The sequence below is a fragment of the Diadema setosum genome, chromosome 11 (genome assembly GCF_964275005.1).
Source record: "Diadema setosum chromosome 11, eeDiaSeto1, whole genome shotgun sequence".
NCBI classification, from domain to species: domain Eukaryota; kingdom Metazoa; phylum Echinodermata; class Echinoidea; order Diadematoida; family Diadematidae; genus Diadema; species Diadema setosum.
In genome coordinates this window covers 38321935-38342296 of record NC_092695.1, presented here as the reverse complement: position 1 = coordinate 38342296, position 20362 = coordinate 38321935, and the positions used below count along the sequence as shown (strand labels likewise).

The 20362-nt window shown below is 38.7% G+C and overlaps 1 protein-coding gene across 2 annotated transcripts; it reads right to left on the bottom strand.

Moving 5' to 3' along the window:
• Positions 1-13538: 13538 nt before the first annotated feature.
• LOC140235174 (uncharacterized) lies at positions 13539-19845 on the bottom strand. 2 transcript variants are annotated; one of them, XM_072315210.1, is made up of 4 exons: positions 19584-19845; positions 18090-18181; positions 15393-15607; positions 13539-14251 (listed from the first exon to the last, which is right to left on the bottom strand). In XM_072315210.1, the coding sequence occupies exons 1-4, from the start codon at positions 19754-19756 to the stop codon at positions 13748-13750; spliced, it is 984 nt and encodes a 327-aa protein (XP_072171311.1). In that variant the 5' UTR covers positions 19757-19845; the 3' UTR covers positions 13539-13747. The 2 variants fall into 2 exon arrangements, with proteins under 2 accessions (XP_072171311.1, XP_072171312.1); XM_072315211.1 differs by having other exon boundaries at positions 15393-15547.
• Positions 19846-20362: the final 517 nt, after the last annotated feature.

The window sequence follows — 20362 nt, the reverse complement described above, 5'->3', positions numbered from 1 at the left end:
GCATCTTTTGTGGAAATTTCAAAAATGGAAATTAGAAACAATAACCATTAACTATATTTTCGTGTTCAATGCACATACTTATCCATGTTGTAGACCAAGCTATCAAAGGCGAGCTCACATTTAGAGGACAGTACTGCAAAGGGCAATGGGCCACATGCACAATGTAAGTCTCATATTCATCTAGATTGGTGCTACATGACATGCTAATGTTATGACCGACTAGTCAAATTCATAATGAAAATGTATACCTACATCACGTGATGAGGATGCTCAAAATCGTCTCTCCATGTTGGTGGCATCGTTATCGCATACAAAGCACCCACACGATAGAAAATCCAAACTATGTCACTTTCTCTTCCATTTCTATAAAAAAAACATACTTTGTATTTCTTGCTTTTCATGCAACAATTATTATGCGGTAAAATGATAAATGATTGATATGACGACGGAATTATGAAAATTAAAAAGGGAATTAGTTGAAATAGTGATATTTCACGTACAAGAATGTGTAAGGACAGATACTGTTCGCATCTTTTGTCCAATCGACGTGCCCGTCGAGGTGTTGGCATTGGATGCCATGTTAGATGATTTATCTGATTTCAAAATATTATATTAGTCTTAGAAAATAATGTTCAGAAATTCTACCATCCTTCCCGACGTTATTCATTGTAGTACAGTTATAAATTCTTTCCTTATTCTATTGCTACATCAATGACGCCAACTGGCATTTTAGTGCTCCAAAGCAAATGCCTAATGGACAGGGTCGAAGAGCCAGGGAAATTCAATTGGGCCTGTGTTTGTTTGATACCATGGCAACGTGACGGCTTCATTCAAACCAACAAAGGGCTCAATGATTACCCTCTATTCGAGACTGCACTTTTCTTGAGCACTTATGGCGAGCACTGTTAACAACCCAAATAATTATAGGTTTTAAACACTATCAAGTAAGGATTTTATGTTGGCCATTTTAATTTAACCACACCCTTAAAAGGGCCAAGCACAATAAGATACTTTTGCTAATGGCTGTAATGTGAATGACGTATGTTGCCCTCAAAACATGTTTGCCGCCAGAATGAAATACCATGCATTCACATCTACAGACGATAATGTTCAATTGAGAGGCTGGAGGAGTTTTATGTTTTTGTTTGTTTGTTTGTTTGTTTGTTTGTTTTAATCCCTTTATTATTTGAGCCGAAAATATGATAAATGTTAACAGATTGAATGATTCATCATTTAGATTTTCATTGACAGAAAGTTTCGATGCACTTTTACAACGAGAGCTCCATCAATGAGTTTGTATTATATTATTTCTTAAAGAGCAGACGTTTTGTAGTCAATGCAGAATCAAGCAGGATATATATGTAAAATTATATATATATATATATATATATATATATATATATATATATATATATATATATATATATACATATATATATATATATTTACTTCCATATACACCGGGTTAACTTTGAATGAATACCTTCTATATTTTTACTTTTATTTTCGTGTCATGTCAATCATTTAATGATTCAGTAGTTTCATGCAATTGAATTACACCCGAAGTCTGCTGTCGAAACTGTTAGCAAACTAATATTAATCTATTATTTCGGAGACCCAGCAATGTCTTATAATAAGCCCACACTGATTACAACAGCCCGGAGCCAACGGGTATGTAATAGAGAAACTGAAGAGACCATTTCACAGTAATCACAGAGTCTCATCTCTTGAACCTTTCCCCATTCGTAGCCCAATTTGAAGAACCACATTTTTTTGCAATACGAAAGGAAACTTGACACGTTGCAATTTTATGCCTCGAGTGAAACCATTATAAACTCAAAGATAAGAAATAGAATATTACAGACCTTTCATATGATTGCATTTCCATGACGTGAAATCGGAAGTGAACACACGATGATTTTCATTATGTGCTTTTATTGCCTTTGTTTCAGATAATTGACGTGGGTGTGAAAGTGCACGAGAGAGTATAGACAAGTGTAACAACCCCTTCCCCTCTTTTATCTACCAGTAAAAAAGCATGTCTCTTATTAAATCACAAAAAAAATGTTGTCTCTTTCTTGTTCTAGTATTGTTCTACTCCTGGCAGATATGCACTTGCAAAGTGCTTAACCGTACATTCACACACTCCTGGAAGCTGATAATCATAGAAAAAAGTGCAGTCCACCCTAACAACTTGAGACAACTTTTCGCGTACTATGGATGGTATAGAATTCGAGAGAGGGGGGAGGGGGTGAACAACGAAAATCAACGATGTGAAGGTCAACATTTACGTGCGACTCTTTATTTTCGTCTTCCCGTCTTCTCTCCTACTCTGTGCGGACGTCGTGAAACTCACAAAATGCTCGGTGACCTTGAAATGTTTGCGCACCTGCCGCATACCTACCTACCTTTGGTCACACACCACGCACTGACGACCAAAGCCACACCGTGAACACGCCGAGGAGAGGCTTACATGGGAGATGCCAAATGGCTTAACGCGTCGCTCGGTGTACCGTCGATCGGCTCTGGGTATTAAGTTGCATTCTTAGTTCAGGCAGTGATTACACCTCACCCTTGCCCTGCCCTGGCTGTCGCCAGTCTCTACTTAGAAGAGAGTCACACAGCTGCTCCACTCTCAAGTTCAGGGCATTAGAAGGACCCAGTCACGTAATTAGTGCAATTTAAGTGTTTGCTTGTTTGTAGTTGACCGTAGACTTCTTTGTCTCTGTTTGATCAGCAAACCATGTCAGGATAATGACTAATAGGCGAGTAAAATTATTAAGAAATTGAATTTACTTTCCCTCAACGTATCGGACACATTTTATTTTTTTTTTATTCTTTTTTTTTTTACGCAGCGTTATCTATCGCTTTTCGAACAGCCACGTCATAAAATGTTATCTACCTTAGATGCGAACATTTTACCAAGGGGGTTGCGACGAAGTTGAACTTATCACGCAAAACTTGTTCATATACACGTAGCAATGACAATTTTTGATATGACGCTCACTTGGAATCTGTCGTATCTTTTTAACTTTAACAAGAATGGAGAATTAAATGAAAGAGCATCAAGGTTCCATAATGCTGCGCACCATTAATATTAGCAATGCAGCTATCATTCTGACTCCATTTCTTCCCCCCCCCCAAAAAAAAAAAAACACCAAAAAACAAAAAACAGCAACAACAATAAAAACAAACAAAAAAAAACAGGTAGGTCTGAATATCAGTTACAACTTAAAAAAATCCAACAAATTAAAAAAAAAAATAAAAAAAAAACAAATCGAAAATCCAACTACATGTCCTTTTCTTTCTCTAAGAAGAAATAATGAATCATTTCAAGACGGAGCTTGGCGTGTCCTGTTCTGACAACAAATTTTTGTCAGCATTTTGGGCTTCATCAAAATGGCTGGGAATTGAAACAAAAACGAGGACGTTTCTACACATCTTTCAGGAATAAAATCTGCCCAAAGTTTCTAAATTTTATAAGTGACTAATGTTAACGCCGTGGCATCAATATCAATATTAAAGTAGACACACAATCAAATAAACGTACCACTAATCTGAAGAAAAAAAAAAACTACAGTTCGTGGCATCCAGCACTACGCTACAGTCTCTGAAGATTCGTGTGTTCAATTAATGGTATACTGGATTCTCTCCACTACCACTGTCCCTGCCTCTACCCCCTGTCATTCTGTCCCTCTGAAAGATAAAGAACCGTAAAATGTAACGAGCTAGGAGTGCCTAACCCCGTCAGGGGAACAATATCTTAATACGTCATTTAAGTGGCACTGACTGGTTGGGGTTAAAGCCATGACTCATGGTACACAGCTTTGTACATGGCGGTCATTGTATGATATCCAGGGAGGTCACCTCCCTGATGATATCCCACCTGGCGCTGTCGATTGGGTTGGTCCAGGGAGGTGAGACAATTCAAAATTCAAGGAATGTTTTACCGGATATTCATGTCTGTTTGTTTCTTTGTTCGTTTAGCGCTTTTGTTCCAGCATTTGCCTGATTCTCCACTTTGTGGAATCCTGGATAAAGCAGATTTTTACAAGCAAACATTTATGCAAGTATATCTATAAAAAGGACAGATACATACACACCAATACACACACATGCTCGCACACACACACGTACACACACACACACATACACACAAACGAAAACACAAACAAAACAGAAGTATTTCATATTCAATGGCTTCAGCCAAAATAGAAAAGTCCAGACGTGACTTCGAGAACCACTCCAATGAACCTCAGCCACTTGAAGTCGCTGCGGTTAAAAAAAGCACAAACTACGACAACAACAACAATGACACATTCCGCATGGCGTAACAGTCGCGGCACACTTTTACACGTCGAGTGTCGGCTGCCAATTACGAACTTCACATCTGAATTAACGACACCCGCTGTTTCCCCCTACCGTGAACGTGAATTAGGCAATAAGACAGTGTGCCGGCGACTCCAAAGCCCCCAGGCAAAGAGAAGAGGAGGTATGTTAATGAAAATTTCTGCGTTAAGAGTGTAATGAGAAAGAGGGAGAGATAGAGAGATGGGGGGGGGGGGTGAAGGAGAAGGAGAGGGAGATGGGAGAGGAGTATCCAATTAATGCTGGGTTAATTATATCAATTTCAAGCGGAGTGATGAAGCGATCGGCGGCTGGAAAAGGTCACGGTACGTCCAAAAGTGTGATGAGCGTCACCAAAGAAAGGCACCCTTCATCAATGGAGTCCCAGTCATGGAGTTTAACGAGGGTCTTGCTTCACCCAGTTTCAATTATCATAATAGTATGGAACGCCTTGTTAGCGTATCGTAATGATTATTCTTTTTTATCTTTTTCAAAGTTCCTAAGGTTTTGTGTTATTCATTGCGCCTGATTTCAGAACCCGTAATTCGTAAGATACGTCTGTTTTTTTTTATTCTTTTCTATTTATACGTTCTTCTTATGCTCTCTTGTCATGTAGACTACTCCAACAAGAATATGCCACTTCTTTAACTATCAAAAGTGAAGTACTATCTAAGCATATTATCTCTTATGTAAAGTCATAATCAATTAGAATTAACGCCATAAAAGCTTAAATATCCCTTCTTAGATTAAATTCCGAAAAAAAAAAATCAAATTTCATACATGTACATACCCCATTGTCTTGTGCAGCAACCAATGAGGTCTACCTAAAGTCACAGCCGTCCTTCTCAACGTAATTGTGTATCAGTTAGCTTGAAGCTATAACTATCTGAATTATTTATATCGCATATTCAGTACGACGTCTTTGTTTGTTGTAGGGAATATCATGTGACTGAGGAGATAACACTTTTCTAGTAATGATTGGTCAGATGCTTCTGACGGCGCCACTGCAGTATCGCATGCGTTGAATACTGACAGTAGGTGGCGTAGTTTCATTTCTTGGGGGCCGTTGGCATTGAGACCCCGCAGATGTTGGGATCCGTATTGTGGAATAAACGAGAGAATTTATACAACAAAATATACATCTGTCCTTTGTTGTATTGGTCCGAATTGGTCCGTCCGCAAAGGCTACGCGTATAAACCCGCACAATCGGTCATCTCAATTAGGATGTTTTGGTTGGTTTTTGTGTGTGTATGTGTGTGTGTGTGTCCAATTAAGTAACAGCAAGTGTTCTTCGATCATTTATCATTGTATATACAACTTGAATAGTCCATGCCATTGTTGACCTGCTTATTTTCAAGGCAAGTGGATCTACTATAGGTGTCGGTACAAAGCGGGATCTGGTCAAACAATAGTAGTATTGATAATCGCTACGAGAATAATGAATAAAGAAAAAAAAATCTCCACTCGCGTCATACGATCACTAACGTCAATGAACTGTGTTAAGCATCCTTTGAAAATATCCTGATTCCTGACTACAATAGAGATTACCACCAGAAACCCATCACCTGATCCTTACACCACAAATAGGGCTTATCTGGAATCTTTTATCAAACTCCTTTCACAACTTGTTGAGAACTCTTGCTCACAGAATCGACGCAGCCCGAAAAAACAAACAAACAAACATAACATTCTTAGCTGAGGTGATTTAAGAACAACAAGAATAACGACAAAAACTGAAGCTCCAACGGCACGAACACACGTGTAAGTCTTGCTAGAACTGATAGGATGGCGAATGATGAGTGTGTTGCTAAGCAACCATGATGTCATCCAGGCATACGTCTCATTGAAAGAGGGTTGTAATTAACGACTCGCAAAGATCAAAGACCTGTGAACCAATTTAGCCACCAGATGCTAGAAATCCTGAACTAGCTTGAAATAGGATGAGTGGTAGCCCGTATTGATGAAAACTATTAAAAGGAAGGGAGAGTATTCATAATTATTTTCCTTATTTTGTACGCTAATACTACATTATTTTGTAATGGCCAGTGGGCACAGGGAAAACGGGAGACATCTAAACGTTAGCCGTGAGCTGTAATCTTTGTTTTGTTAAGCTTTGGTCATTATGTTTTTGTTGCCTGCTATATATAGGCCTGGAGCGTATACAATAATTATTTCATTTAATTCCATTTTTATTTCATTTCCGACGATAAGATACAATAACATATGACAATTGCATATAAACAAAGTAAAGTACAATGTAACTTTTGAATATTCAAATGAGATTTAAATTCACGTCATTTGTTTACAATGAGACAAAACATACACGTACTTTAGATGAAGAAAGGCATGGACAAACTATAACTGAATGGTAACAAAGAAATAAATCCACTATTGGCATTTTCATGTTTTCTTTTCCCATTTTCTCCAAACTATATATTTATCTAAAAAAGATTCAAATCGCTATGTTTCTGCTTACTAGACGTTCATGAGACAAATTACTGAGATTTGGGGGCCGTGTGAAACCTCCTATAAGATCAATTAATTTTCATGGTGATAATAAAAGGGCACGAGCTGATCCCTCATATCGCATTCTGTGCTGTCAAGCTGTAGACTGATTGTGACGTAATCATTTCCATCATTGCTATATCTTACGTCATACAGCATCTCCTGCAAGTACGTCAGACCATGAATCAGACCAAGGCATACAGAACACTCTTGTTTTTTAGTGTTGGTGAGCTGAACCAATCTGTCTGAGTACACCATTCCCTGTACGTATGAAATATACGTATGGAAATCGGGTAATCACGTCAAATGCGGACGGGTGTTAAAACATTTATTATGTTTTAAGTTGATGGGGTTATCATTTTATTTTAATAATAAAAACTATAGACGTATCACTATAATATAACATACCAACACGAGATATCAAAATGTAATTAAGGTAACAATGTATGAATACAAAAAGGGGTCATTGAAAGATATTAAGATGCAGCTGTATTGGGTCTTGCCTTCATAACTTCCATCAAAACCAATAAGAGTCCAAATCAGACTTGTGTCAAAGAAACACGTTTTCTTTTTTTTTCTCTCTCTCTTTACTTTCTGTAGTGTATTTAACGTCAGAATTAAAGGGCCCCTGAAATCCAAATGCATGTTGATTTGTGTTGATTTATGATACCCTCAACATCACTGTTGTGGTAAAACGAATATCTAGAAACATTCCATATATTTTTAACGATTTTTTCTTCTATTTTTCTTCAGATTACTTGGGAACGCTCACCAAAAAAAAAAAAAAAAAAAAAAAAAAAATTCTTCCAAAGCAATATTCATCATATAACCTCATTTGACAACCATTGCTTAAGTACTGAAATGTTTAACAGAAGACATTGGAATGCACCTTCCCCTCGACTCAGCATAACTTGCATGTTTCTGTGATATTAATGTGACTAACAAAAGACACAGCGAGGCATTTTGGAGCCTTCCAAAAAAAAATGATAGACAAAGCAAATGAAACGACATATATTACCTCTACTTCATCAACCGAATTGATCAATCGTATACAACTATACCATGTAAATGCAAGAGAGGAATCAGATAACAAACGGGAATAAAAAAAGAATAAAAAGTAGTATCATTCTACTATTCTGTTATGATAAGGTTATCATTATGTAGGCTCTATTAACTACTGGCTATTCTTGATATTGCAGAATTTTTTGAATAAGATGCTTATTTTTATGCCACAATGAATAAACTATGAAAAAATATCTGTTTTCCCTCTCCGTACAACACGCTCAGATTAGCTAAATACAACCTCTCTCCTATCAGATCCGCAATGAGGCAGTTAATGACATGCACTCTTCATTTCGTTTGTTGACGTAAGTGACTAGTATAAACAGCGGCGCCGCTATTACACCGGCAACTATTTAATTAGTTTTCTTCCAAATCCCTCTTGTTCTCTATTGAGGATCCTTACGGACAACGACATTAATTATCGGACATCAATAAACCTTGAGGTCGGAGGGCCGGGAACGAGGGAATATTAATTCATACAAGATGTACGCCAGCAAACTGAGACACTAATAGACATTCTATTGTCCTTTAGTTCATCTTTCTTTATTTCTCCTTCTTTCACTCTTCATTTACATCTCTTCTTCTGTCTATTCATCTCCCTTTGAGTGTCAATTCTTTGCCCCGTCTTTCCATTGTATGCTATGTGAAAATAGAGACGTTCTGTATAGAAAGGGGGACGGACCCAATATTTGATTAGACGAATACTGTAACAGCGAGGTGTTCTCTGTTGATGTTTTGTTTTCTAGAAGCGCGGGAAATTGTTTCCAGGTGGCAGACGGTACTCTTGGAAGACAAAATATCGCCACGCACGGCTGGCATTGTCCATCTGATGCACGAATGAATAGCTGTATTACCTCAATCTCCTCCGCGTATTAGTGAAGGTCGGTATTTTCCGCTTGGAATTGCTGAAGCGAGAGAATAACAAAAGGACGCAATTTTTCTCGAGAATGTCCACCGTCATTTTGTTACAAATTCTGGATTGATTTCGTCTTCCGTATTGCAAGTTTTCATAAGCCTTTCATAAGGCTGTTGAGTGTATGTGTCTTGACAGAAAGATACCTACCGGGATGACTATAAAAGGCCTTCTCTACGAATCCCTAGATGACTCAGTATTCTTTTGAGGAAGTCTTGAGGCGAGAAGGTAGAGGCGAGAATCCACCATCGGAAGCCCTTCATGTATGGTGTGGCATCGGACACTGGAGTGGAGGTTACAGCAAAACAATCATAATCACAACTAGGGGCATTTTATTCCTCCCTGAACGGTGTTCCTGATGCAACGTGCACTCCTGCAGCAAGCTTCAAGGTAAATTTGAGTCATCGTTCATCAAATCAATGCATGATTTTTCTTTTTGACGTGATAAGTTACACAACTCTAGTATTATCAAAATGTTCTGTTGATAATTTCACAATAGATTGTAATCAGACGCATTGTGCGGTGTATTATTTGATTGGTGAGTGCAGATTCTGATGTTGACACACTGTCAGTAAGCTATACAAAATAACTACAGATAATAGTGTATAGAGTGTATAGAGTGTATAGGCTACATGTTACTTGAATACCTAATTGAATATAGAACCTACTTAGACCATAAAATGTTAATCTGACATATTTCCAGTGTAGTATGAATGACAACGTTGCTTTGCGTGATGCCATATACTTTATCAGTGGGGGCGCTGAGACATAGTGGATAAGACTCCCGACTCCCGATCGGAGGACCGAGTTCGAATCCCGCCCAGTGCTTACGTCCTTGGACAAGATGATTTTACCCACTGTGTCCCTCTCGACCCAGGTGTATAAATGGGTACCTGGCAACGCTAGGGTAATAATAATGGCAGGGCCCTCTGGTAGAGCAGTGGCAACACTGAAGAGGCTACCAACCCTGTGTAGATAAGACCTTATCATTATCATTATTATTATCAAAGGTAAATTCAGAGTACAATGCTGTGTACATTATGATTAACACGCCACACTGGCATCGCCAATGCATCAGACATGTTTTTGTTTTGTTTATCTATTTTATCTTTCTGAAATTTGCTGTGGTATGATTTGCAAGGCATGAACGCTGATAGCAATCTGTGCATAAACACAATAGATACAACGCCCTCACGTGTGGACCTGAAGAGAGTCACTTCAAGCTGTTTCTCAGTTTAATACTAACACCTCAGCTCAGGGTATAATTCTAGCATCACTAACACAAATACGGCAATGGCGCCTTCCAAAAAAATTGTAACATTTTGCGTTTCAGACCTCATTCATCTTTTCCTTCTCACGAAGTCTCGCTAGTATAATATATTATAAGTTTGTGTTCCTTTAAAATCAGAATATTTGATTGATATATTTTTTTTCAAACGTAGGTGAATGTACAGGGAAACACTTCTTCTGAATCTGTGTGTATCCCCCAGCGATAGAGTTGCTATGGATTAATGAATTTCATCAAGGAGTGCAGTGTGTAGCGCAGTTATTCCACTAAGAACTACATGGAGAAAATGGGTTGTTGAAGTATTTATGGCTGTTTCATTTCATAAAGAGGGTCCCTACCGCAGCAATCAGTGATTTATATTCAGGTAGGGTCTGTATATTTCATTCATTCATTTCATTTCATTTCATTTCATTTCATTTCATTTCATTTCATTTCATTTCATTTCATTTATTTCGATATTCAAATAATACAAAATTATTGCTAAGTAGGATTCACATATTTGTGCAAGAAGGTGGGAATATCAAGTATCAAAAACAATCGGAGTGAGTATCCTCCTAGTTTTTGATCCTGTTACCTGGCAATGTTTTTGTCTTTATAACCACTTCTGCTAAAAACATGTTTATTTTGTTATGAGTGTGAAATTAATTGCTTAATTAATGGTCTGTCCATCCTTGGTTGTATCAGCACCCTCTGATTTGGCAGAAAATGACACTCTTGGTGGAAATTACCTTAAGGAAATCATTATGGAAAATCTCACAATAGAGAGAGAGAGAGAGAGATGGGGGGGGGGGAGAACGAATAATCCGTACCAACGTCTAAAGAACTGATGACAATTTTGACTTCATTACTTAACAAGAAGGGGATGAACAGAGAGTTGTTAAAAGCGATTAGCCGTGCAAGTTCGTGTAGTTATATGCAGCGGCTTAAAAATACTGCATCAAGTTTGTTAATGATTAACTTCTGGACGTATTCGGAGCGCCTTACATTTGAATACTGTCATTTCCAATTAGTATTTCATCACTTTGCGTTCACGAGGGCATGTGTGTCTGATTCTAATAAATCGGAGTAAATCGAAATACATGAATCCTGCTTGTGGACAAACAAAATGTCGGCTGAGGTTGCATATTCAGCAAAATTCTGCAAGTATGAGCTTCTTGTCAACACTTGAGCAAACGACCAACGTTCCAAAATGAAAGTATCTCTGTAAATACACCTACTACACACTGTGTATCCCTTTCTGTCCTGTGGGCGCTTTTGATAGCTATAACTGTCTCTATAGGAAGCCATGCAAAGGCTATGGATTTCAATGGCCATGTGTTTGTCCTATTTTGTTGAAGCTTATTGTCCTATGTATACCTGATTTTACTCGGAAAATCAAGCCAGTATTACAGGATGGAATGTAAGATAAACGTGATAGACAGCAACTTCGAAGTTGGCGCCAATATGTGTCTTGTGTGTAAATATTTTTCTTTTGTTGGTGTACTGACAGGCTAGTCTGACTGACTGACTTAGGTTTCTGGTTGAAACTACTTTATGTTAAGTTGTAATAAAATTAACGGTCGACGACATCAAAATAGAAGTGTTCCACAAATGTCATATTAACTCACTGCATATCAGACAGTATGATATAGCATTCCAAAAACCGCGTAATTTGTCTTTTCGTACTGTCTGTCGACATACCCAATGTATTTTCTATGTTTTCGGGAACCTCGTGTCGCCTCACCACGCATTCTTATGATGGGCGCCTCGGGAGCTGCCGATGAGTAATTGATACGCATCACCACTATCATCTAACGCGGAGCGAGTCCTCGTTGGTCAACATCGGCACTCATGCATTCTGTGAGGCGCTGTAACCGCGGGTTTCGCTGATACCGCACAGTGACTTCCCTTACGTCTGTTCGTTGTCAACGAAACCTGCGACTATAAGCCTGTACCAGCGAATTCGAAAGGTCATCGCCATACGGTGTATTGCATCATTCCATCAGAGATTCGAAATGCTTACACGGATGAGATTCTTCATCGGTTAAAGTGATTAGGCAATCAATGTTTCAATGCGTTTGACTTCACCCCGGCCATTGCCATTCCACTTGAAATCGCATTAGTATTTTTTCTCAACAATAGAGCAAAAACCAACAAAACAACACCAAACAAAATATGAACAAGCAACGTATGCTTGGTTTAGAACATTCATGGTCAGTATAGGCCTACTTGCACCTAAAAAAAAAATCAATAGGCCTGCAGTAAAGCACCAAGAACAGCAAAAAACAAAACAAAACAAAAACAAAACAAAAAATGACCAAATCGACATTTATAACGTTTTCTCACTACTAGTAGTGTGACTAAATTCAAATCGCCTGAAGTGGGGTCATTATTCTTTGACAGATCAAAGCGACTTTTCATGAGTCTTGGTTAGTCGCCTTCGGATCTTACACAACCCCAGATAATTGTACTTTGTATGACGTCAACTCGCTATGATATTGTAACAAAGTAAGAAAAGGTCAAACACGGTGATTAAACCTCGTATGCAATTTGTTGTGTGTGTGTTTTTTTTTATGATCAGTTTGTTTGTTTCATCGTTTATTTTACTGATAGAGTCAGAGCACGGCGCCGACCTGAAACGTGTCACAAAATATTGCAAAATAATTTAATTGTTGAAAGTTTACGTGTTGTGAATTGGAGGGCATAAACAAGAATTAATTATATGATTAACTGTGTCCCCTTAGAGTAATTTACAGACATGAACAAAATCTGCATGCTGAGCGGAACTCTCATGTCATAGACATGTACTCTTGAGAAAGTGTTACAGGTTATTGAGAGACGGAAGAACATGGGAGAGAAAGAACTTTAACAAGACAAACAACTGAAGCGAATAGATGATAAAACATAAGATAAATGAGCATGTTGTGCATGTGTGTGTGTGTGTGTGTGATAGAGTGCGTTCGTGTAGCACAAAGAATATACATACAAAGGTTTATTATGATACCTGAATGCTTTGCGTTTTCCTACAGTGCAAGGCTTTTCGTGTGTTGCCGTGTACTCTATGTTTTGTTTGAATCGCTTTGGTTCTACTTCTGTATTTCTTTTTTTCCCTATAATAACAGCAACAAATTGATACAATGTGTGCAAAAAAAAAAAGAAGAAACACATATCAATATAAGAATTGTCTATAATAATAGGAAAAGAGAGATATTGCGTAGTGAATAAGAAGAGGAAGAAGAAAAAGAAAAAGAAGAGAAAAGAGAAGAAGAAGAAAAGAAGTAGTTGTAGTTGTAATTGTCTAGAGAAGTAGTTGTCTAAAGCGTTATGGTTGCCATTGTGGAACATTAAACAAACCCATGTTAACATTTACATTGCCCTTGAATAAAATCATTTGTTCTCGAAAATAAAAGCGAAGTAACTCACAGTCACGCTTTCTGGCTTTTTCTGTTTGGATGTGTATTATACATTTTGATAATAACTTTGGGAGAGGGAAAGAAAGTAGCAAATAAGAAATACTACATTCCGTTGTTATTTCCTTGTCATTGTTGTTAGGCAGTTCATTGTCCTGTAAAATGTAAATCAAATTAAACAGAAGAGATGTTCAAATGAATTACGAGTGACACATTAAAACTCGATCCTTTCATTCTTCAGATTATTTTCTATACGCCGCTTTCTTTGGAAACAAATATGGTTTCGTTTTATAGGCATTCAGATGTGACTTGACGTTGATATCCTTAATCTTTAGGCCTTTATTCCGCGGCGGGTTGGTGTTGGCATACAAATCATTATTTGGTTCTAATGGTTTTGGTGAACAGGAAAGTCCATGACGCGTCCTCTGTGGAACGGGGATTTTTGATGACCGATTCGTCTGCATTGGCTCGTCATTCCCGCTTTCCCGCCCATGCGCATACGGGAAATTCTTGCCGGTACGTTGGTGCGAGAAAACGCGCTTAGACCTGGTCTGCGTTGATTGGTTCTTCAAATCCTTCCGCAGATATGACGTCATCAATGTGTTGTTCGTCTCTACCATTGTCCTGATATCGCTGACAGCATCCACCATCGCACTGAACCGCGATTCGCAATTAAGGAGTTCGGAAGATACGTCCTCCCTGATGCGCATGCGCATTGTTGTGTTCGCCAATATGACCTTTTTCACCTACATAAAGGCGGCAGAGACACAGTATACAATAAAAACAAACAAAGATGTTAAATACTTTAGAATGTACACATGTTGAAACAGACAGGTACGGAGGGAGAGCAAAATGATTAAACATTAACCTTTTTACCTATATGTTAAAGGGGCTTTGAACAGCTTTCTCTTCAACGCTATATGTCAAATTTTGTCGCTTTTTGTTGAAATTATTTTTTGGTACAGGCCTAATTGTTGCTATTTTGTTATTTCTTATTTGTTCAGCGATACTCGAAGTTTTCCCTCAAGGTGGCTGAATATAAACGAAAAAGATAAACTTTAGTGAAACGATAAGTTTCATATGTGATCTTGTTTGCTAAACACTATTAGTCACAATGGAAACCTTTGTAGTTGTCTGGTTTAACTGATCAGTTTAACTTAAATGATCGAAAATGTATTCGCGCCTTTAGAAGAAAGATTGTTTTTTTTTTGACACCCAGAACAGTTTTGTTTCAGTCTTGCCCGACGTGTCAGTATGAAATGCTTGCAAACTGAATCCAAAGTATTGAAATGTATCTACATAATCATTATGTGCAGTAAAGAATCTTTTATAATAGTCCTCCTGGAAATATCAAAGATGTAGTCGATGTTGTATCCAGCTGTATATTCTGTTTTACATTTCCTTTTTGTCATATTGCTCTTCCGGTTGTGTTCACGAAATAATATTATCTTTGTCCATGGTCTGTTATGTACCCAATTACACCTTGCAAAACTTTGAGCCTATATAACGTGTGAATTCAACGCGTTGTGCTATTTTGTGTGACAGAAAATAAAAAAGAGAAAATCGAAAGTGACATCATCAGCTGACATTATTCACAAGAGATAATCTTAAATTGATATTTCCATTTGCTCACCGCAAGGGATTCATCAACCCCCCCCCCCCAAAAAAAAAAAAAAAAAAAACTCTTGTAATATAAGTGACCATGATTTTCGGATCCTAAAAGAATGATATTTTTCAGATAGATAAGAACGTCTATGCAAGTGAACAAACATATCCGCCCATCAAAAAAGAAGTGCAGTAAACACTCAGTGTACGCCCACAAACACCGCTATATCGGACCCCGAAAGAGATGCATCTGAAAAGAGGTACACCTGCACAAAATCTTACCAGTTGGGTCAGAATCTCATCATGTGAATTCTGTAGTTTTACATCTTTCTGAGAGCTACACTCGTCTTCCGCCGCGATGGTGATCCCACTCTTCGCCGCCTCTGATTGGCTGTCATATTCGACGTCATCAACTGGGATGTCCCCCGACGCTGCACCTGCATCGGAGGAGGGGGAAGCCTTCGTGAATGCGGCCGACAACAGCGGGCGAAGTTGGGCTGCAAGGTGGCGCAGAGAAAATGGAGTAAGAGGTAAGAGAGCCGAACACGACGTGTAGTACGAACGTAACGGAATGAATAACTCAGTGTTTTGTGTGATGGGAAATTCAATTATTTACGTGACATTTGCAATCTCTTGTCGATGACCCGCTTAATCTAAACAAATGAATAAAAAACAATTCCGAGCAAGGTGTGAGAGCAGGGGATATACCGGTATGTAGAAATCAACGGCAACTCTTCTGGGGCTTCCGAACACCTAGCGACACTGCAACTTTTAGCCTCTTGGGAATAACAAAACTAAATCGAAGAGCAATTCTCCTTCTAAAAACAACAACAACAAACAAACCAATCAACAAAAACAAGAACAAAAATATGAATAGTGACAGAAAAATGAAGAGCAGAGATGGTAAGACTTGTGGCATAAAATGGCTACCTAACTCCTCTCCCAGTGAGATAAATGATTGGGTTCAAGAAATGCTCATTCTCCCCCTCCTCCTCTCTTTGTCTCTTTTGCTCTCTCTCTCTCTCTCCCTCTATTTCTCACCTTTTTTCAACTTTCTGACAATTTTTTCCTCTACTTTGTTTTTGTTTATGCCATTACAATTTTCAAGACGACATCACAGTTACTATGGTTACCATTGGATGCGCTCAAGGCACATTAATTATATCCTTTCAGCTTGCTCATCTAGTAGCTGCGTAATAGCTATTCAGCCTCCCTTTCGACACTGTCTTTTGAATAAGTGATACTACATACACAATCAGTAATGTGATTAGCGTCATTGTTCTGTATATGTCTGTTTCATCTTGCCAATTTATGGTAAGCGGTAGACTCGAATGTCATGAAGACCACTACAGTCGCTAAAGGATGTTCATGGAATACAAAATTTAATTCGTCATCTGTGTAGGCGTAATTACTACAGCACATGCATTCACCCTTCAAGAGGGTCTATAATAATGCATCTTAAGGTTTGTAAAGGGAGGGGGTGAGGCTGTTTCTAAAGGGGTGTTTTACATGGAAGTTCAGACAACAATGATGTTAGAATTTTGTCTCCAGTCCAGTAATCCAAATAGCAACAGTCTTGCAGTCCCTTGAATGAATGAATTTCTAAGATTTCTAAGATTTCGATTGTCAAGACTTATAATGGTCATCGTCGGACAATGGTACTGAATTCTATCGACATATCGAACATGACACTCACGATTGTGCTTTGTCTCTTTTTCAGATCGATTTTAAAAGTTGATGGCGTCAAGCAACAAAATTAGACATGAGAATAAAGCTATATATTTTTTGTTGATATTGATGATAAATCATTCATATCTTTGTTTTCATCATTACCACCATTGCAAATAACCAGATACTGGGAAAGTCTTTTACCACTCCAGTGTATTTAAAGCGTGTATTCATGTTCTTAAAGGTCCAGTTTACCTTCGGGAGCAGTGACTCAAAAAATGTTCAAGATATTACATTTGACCCATATGTGTAGGTCAGTTGTATCACAAAACATTCTACCATATGACATTTTCGCAATAAAGCCTTAAGTATAAGGAGATATCAGTATTTTTCTCAATAAAGTGTAACTATAGACGGTTTAGCCTAGAAACATTTATTATAGGTATTGTTCACATTTTGTGTATTTAACAATACTTAATATCGATTATACAGATTCAAATTTTTAGATTGGTTGTTTCTGTCCCTAACTCACATTTTAGAACTATTCCAAAGCATTGCTGGGTTTTGTTTCATCTGCAAATGGTAGATTATGCCTTTAATGTCGTGGTCTTTTTGCTTTACGTCGTGACTGTAGTGCCTTTGTGCAATTTCCGACACCGGCTAAACTCCTCCACGCACGTCTCATCAACTTTGGGGAAGCATTAGCTTTACCATTCTCTTGGGAGTGGGTTACGCTCATGCAGAATTCATGCTCAATACACACGCGCGATAGACGCCATACTAGTCGGGAAGACGATAGAAGGCAGTTGCCAACTGCCGAACCATGGGCATGATGGGGGCTGCCTCTGTTTATCGGACCAGTGGTTTTTTAATAATATTATAATGATGACAGTCCTGCTGGTGCGTTACTTGTAAGAAAGTTAAAGAAGGGAAGCAGTTCACACTTTCACATGACGTTGCAAGGATGTTTGTGTGTGTGTGTGTGTGTGTGTGTCGGTCTGTATAGATCTGTGCGGTGCAGGTTATCTGTTATTAGACAGCAAAGTCTGGAGGATCTGTATACTGATTTTGACAACTTAAGTCTGACGTGTTGGCGAGTCACACATAAGACGTTTAATGTCTTCATATTTCGTTTTTTTTTTTGTCTCTGTCAGGAGAACAACATAATAGCAGGATAAAAAGAAGAGTGATGAGGACGATAATTGTAAAAAGGGAGTACGAGTATTCTGTCAGAGCAACGGCATGGTTTCCCATTTTGCGCAAAGTGCCGCCGATCACCGGTATTTTTACCACATATTCTCAAAGACCTACTTGGCGATCCGACATCATCGTCCGTCCTCTCCTCTTGTCCCTCGTGATCGACCTCGCTTTCATGCGATGAGCTGATCTTCTCCAAGTCCTCTCTGTGTTGTAGAAAAGTTTTACGCTTTAAAAAAAAAATGCTCTCATTACAGCTGATATACCAATTAGCCGATCTATTACATGCCTTAATTCCCCTACAGATTTGTATTAATTGAGACTGTGATATTGGATCGATTTGTGCTATAGGAAGTAATGGATGTTTGTTAGAAGGAGCCCAACCATGAGACCAACGGTTATGAGTCCCCGCCTAATGACTAGGTAAGGAATTAAAGTGTCTTGCTTTTGGGCGGAACAACTGCAGCCAGGGGGCTTGAATCGGGAAGCTCGTAATTGATGGTCCCTGACCTTGTTCACGTTATGAGCTACATCAGCTTCTCTATAAAGTAAGGCATGGGCGTTCCGAGAGATCAATAACTATATCCTCTGTCGATGTTTGACGTGACTTCAAATATGATTGAAATAATTATGAATGTTTTCAAAACCCCGATTTCCATTTTATAGTTTTATACTCAGTCAAATAACACTACCAACAAAACATGAAATTACGTGAAGAAAGGCCGCCCGACAAATTTTCGGAGCAAACTTATGAAAATGGCCTGATGTTATTTTTTTGCTAAATGCCTTGACTCAAATCGTTGCGCATTGCTAGCTGAAAGTCTACTCTAAAATGAAATCGGGTTAAATTCACCAGGAGTCTTATTTCACTCTGCTACTTGTTGCTGAAGCCGTAAAATGCAGAGTTTCAAGACGTGTGGCATTTCGATTCTGATGCTCTCGTTGACTTTCAAATAAATCCGTCATTTAAATACACTCAGACAAACCATCTCCTTGGAGATCAAATATCGATGAAGTATGCAAGGCTTAGAGTTTTCTCGTCTAAGTATAGACATTTGATTTTAAATCGCTCTAGCTTACGTCGGCCATAAGGGGGGAGGGGGGCTGGGCTTCCAAAACAATAAGAAAAGATGATTCCATGCATGGGTTATGGAATTAGTCGGGTAAATCACTATGTCAGTGCATAACTACTGTTTGACATACTGAAGCCCCCCCCCCCTTAATTATGGCTGAATAGACGTCAACATAAAAAAGCCCCAAATCCAACAGGTCTATGTATCTTTCTGCAATTTGACGTGTAAGCATTGCTAGTTGTTGGTCTGAGCTTACAGACCCAGCTTGTATCCCAGTGTGAATGTTCCAAGTACGGAGCAAAATCAATCACTCAAACAAACAAACAAACAAACAAACATGACGCATTGCAGTGTTCTTTGTGCCCTGTTCAAATAAGCAGATGTCAAAATCAAGTCAAATTTTATATTCCTTTTTAATACATCAGACAAGCAACATATCATTATTCTATGCTGGAGATACTAGAATGATAAACGATAGACAGATCGTAGTCCAGTCACCATATTGTATTAGCTGCTTTTGACCTTTTATGCTTACACGCTGACGTCACTTGGGATAACTTCGGTCTGGAGATGGGTGTTGATGTTCCTCAATGACGCGACGGAGAGATGGCTGGAAGATCGTTTAGGGGCAACCTTTTCCTCACTCCAAGCCTCTGGCACTCCTTGATGAAGGGCGGGAGTGGTCATCTTTTGATTTCCACTCCCCATTTTATAGATTTTCTCCCTGCGACATGAGTTTCATCTGTCCTAACCAAGACGATGTGCTTTTATCGGTATGCCATTGGTCGTTTTTCACGTCTTTGTATATAGTCCTGTCAATGGTCTCATATTGACGCGCCAACTTGGCTACGCGCCGTCTTGGTAACGCGCGAAGTCCCCACATAACTCTCTGTTACGTAATAATAGGACATAAAAGGTATGCGCTCACATCATTATAAACTGCACATTCGTGATGACCTTAGTGGTCCAGTGATTGGGCTTTGATGTTGAATTGCAGAGATTTTGAAACAGAGAAAGAGAGCGAGAAAGAAACAGATTAATGCCTCGGTCACAACTCGCCGTACTTGCAAGTGCGTGCTGTCTACTGCAAAAACATGGGCAAAAATTGGGGATCCGTACGTAGTAAGTACCGCCTCAGTACGGATTTTGGAGCACGCAGACACGACATAACACCTTTAGTGCAGGCAGAACTTTCGCTGCGTTCGAGCTGCGGTCGTGCTACGGATTCATCCCCAGTACGGGTGACGCGCTTTCTCTGTAAGCCGACGTGCACGCACTTACATGTACAACATACGTGAGCAGCACTTGAAAGTA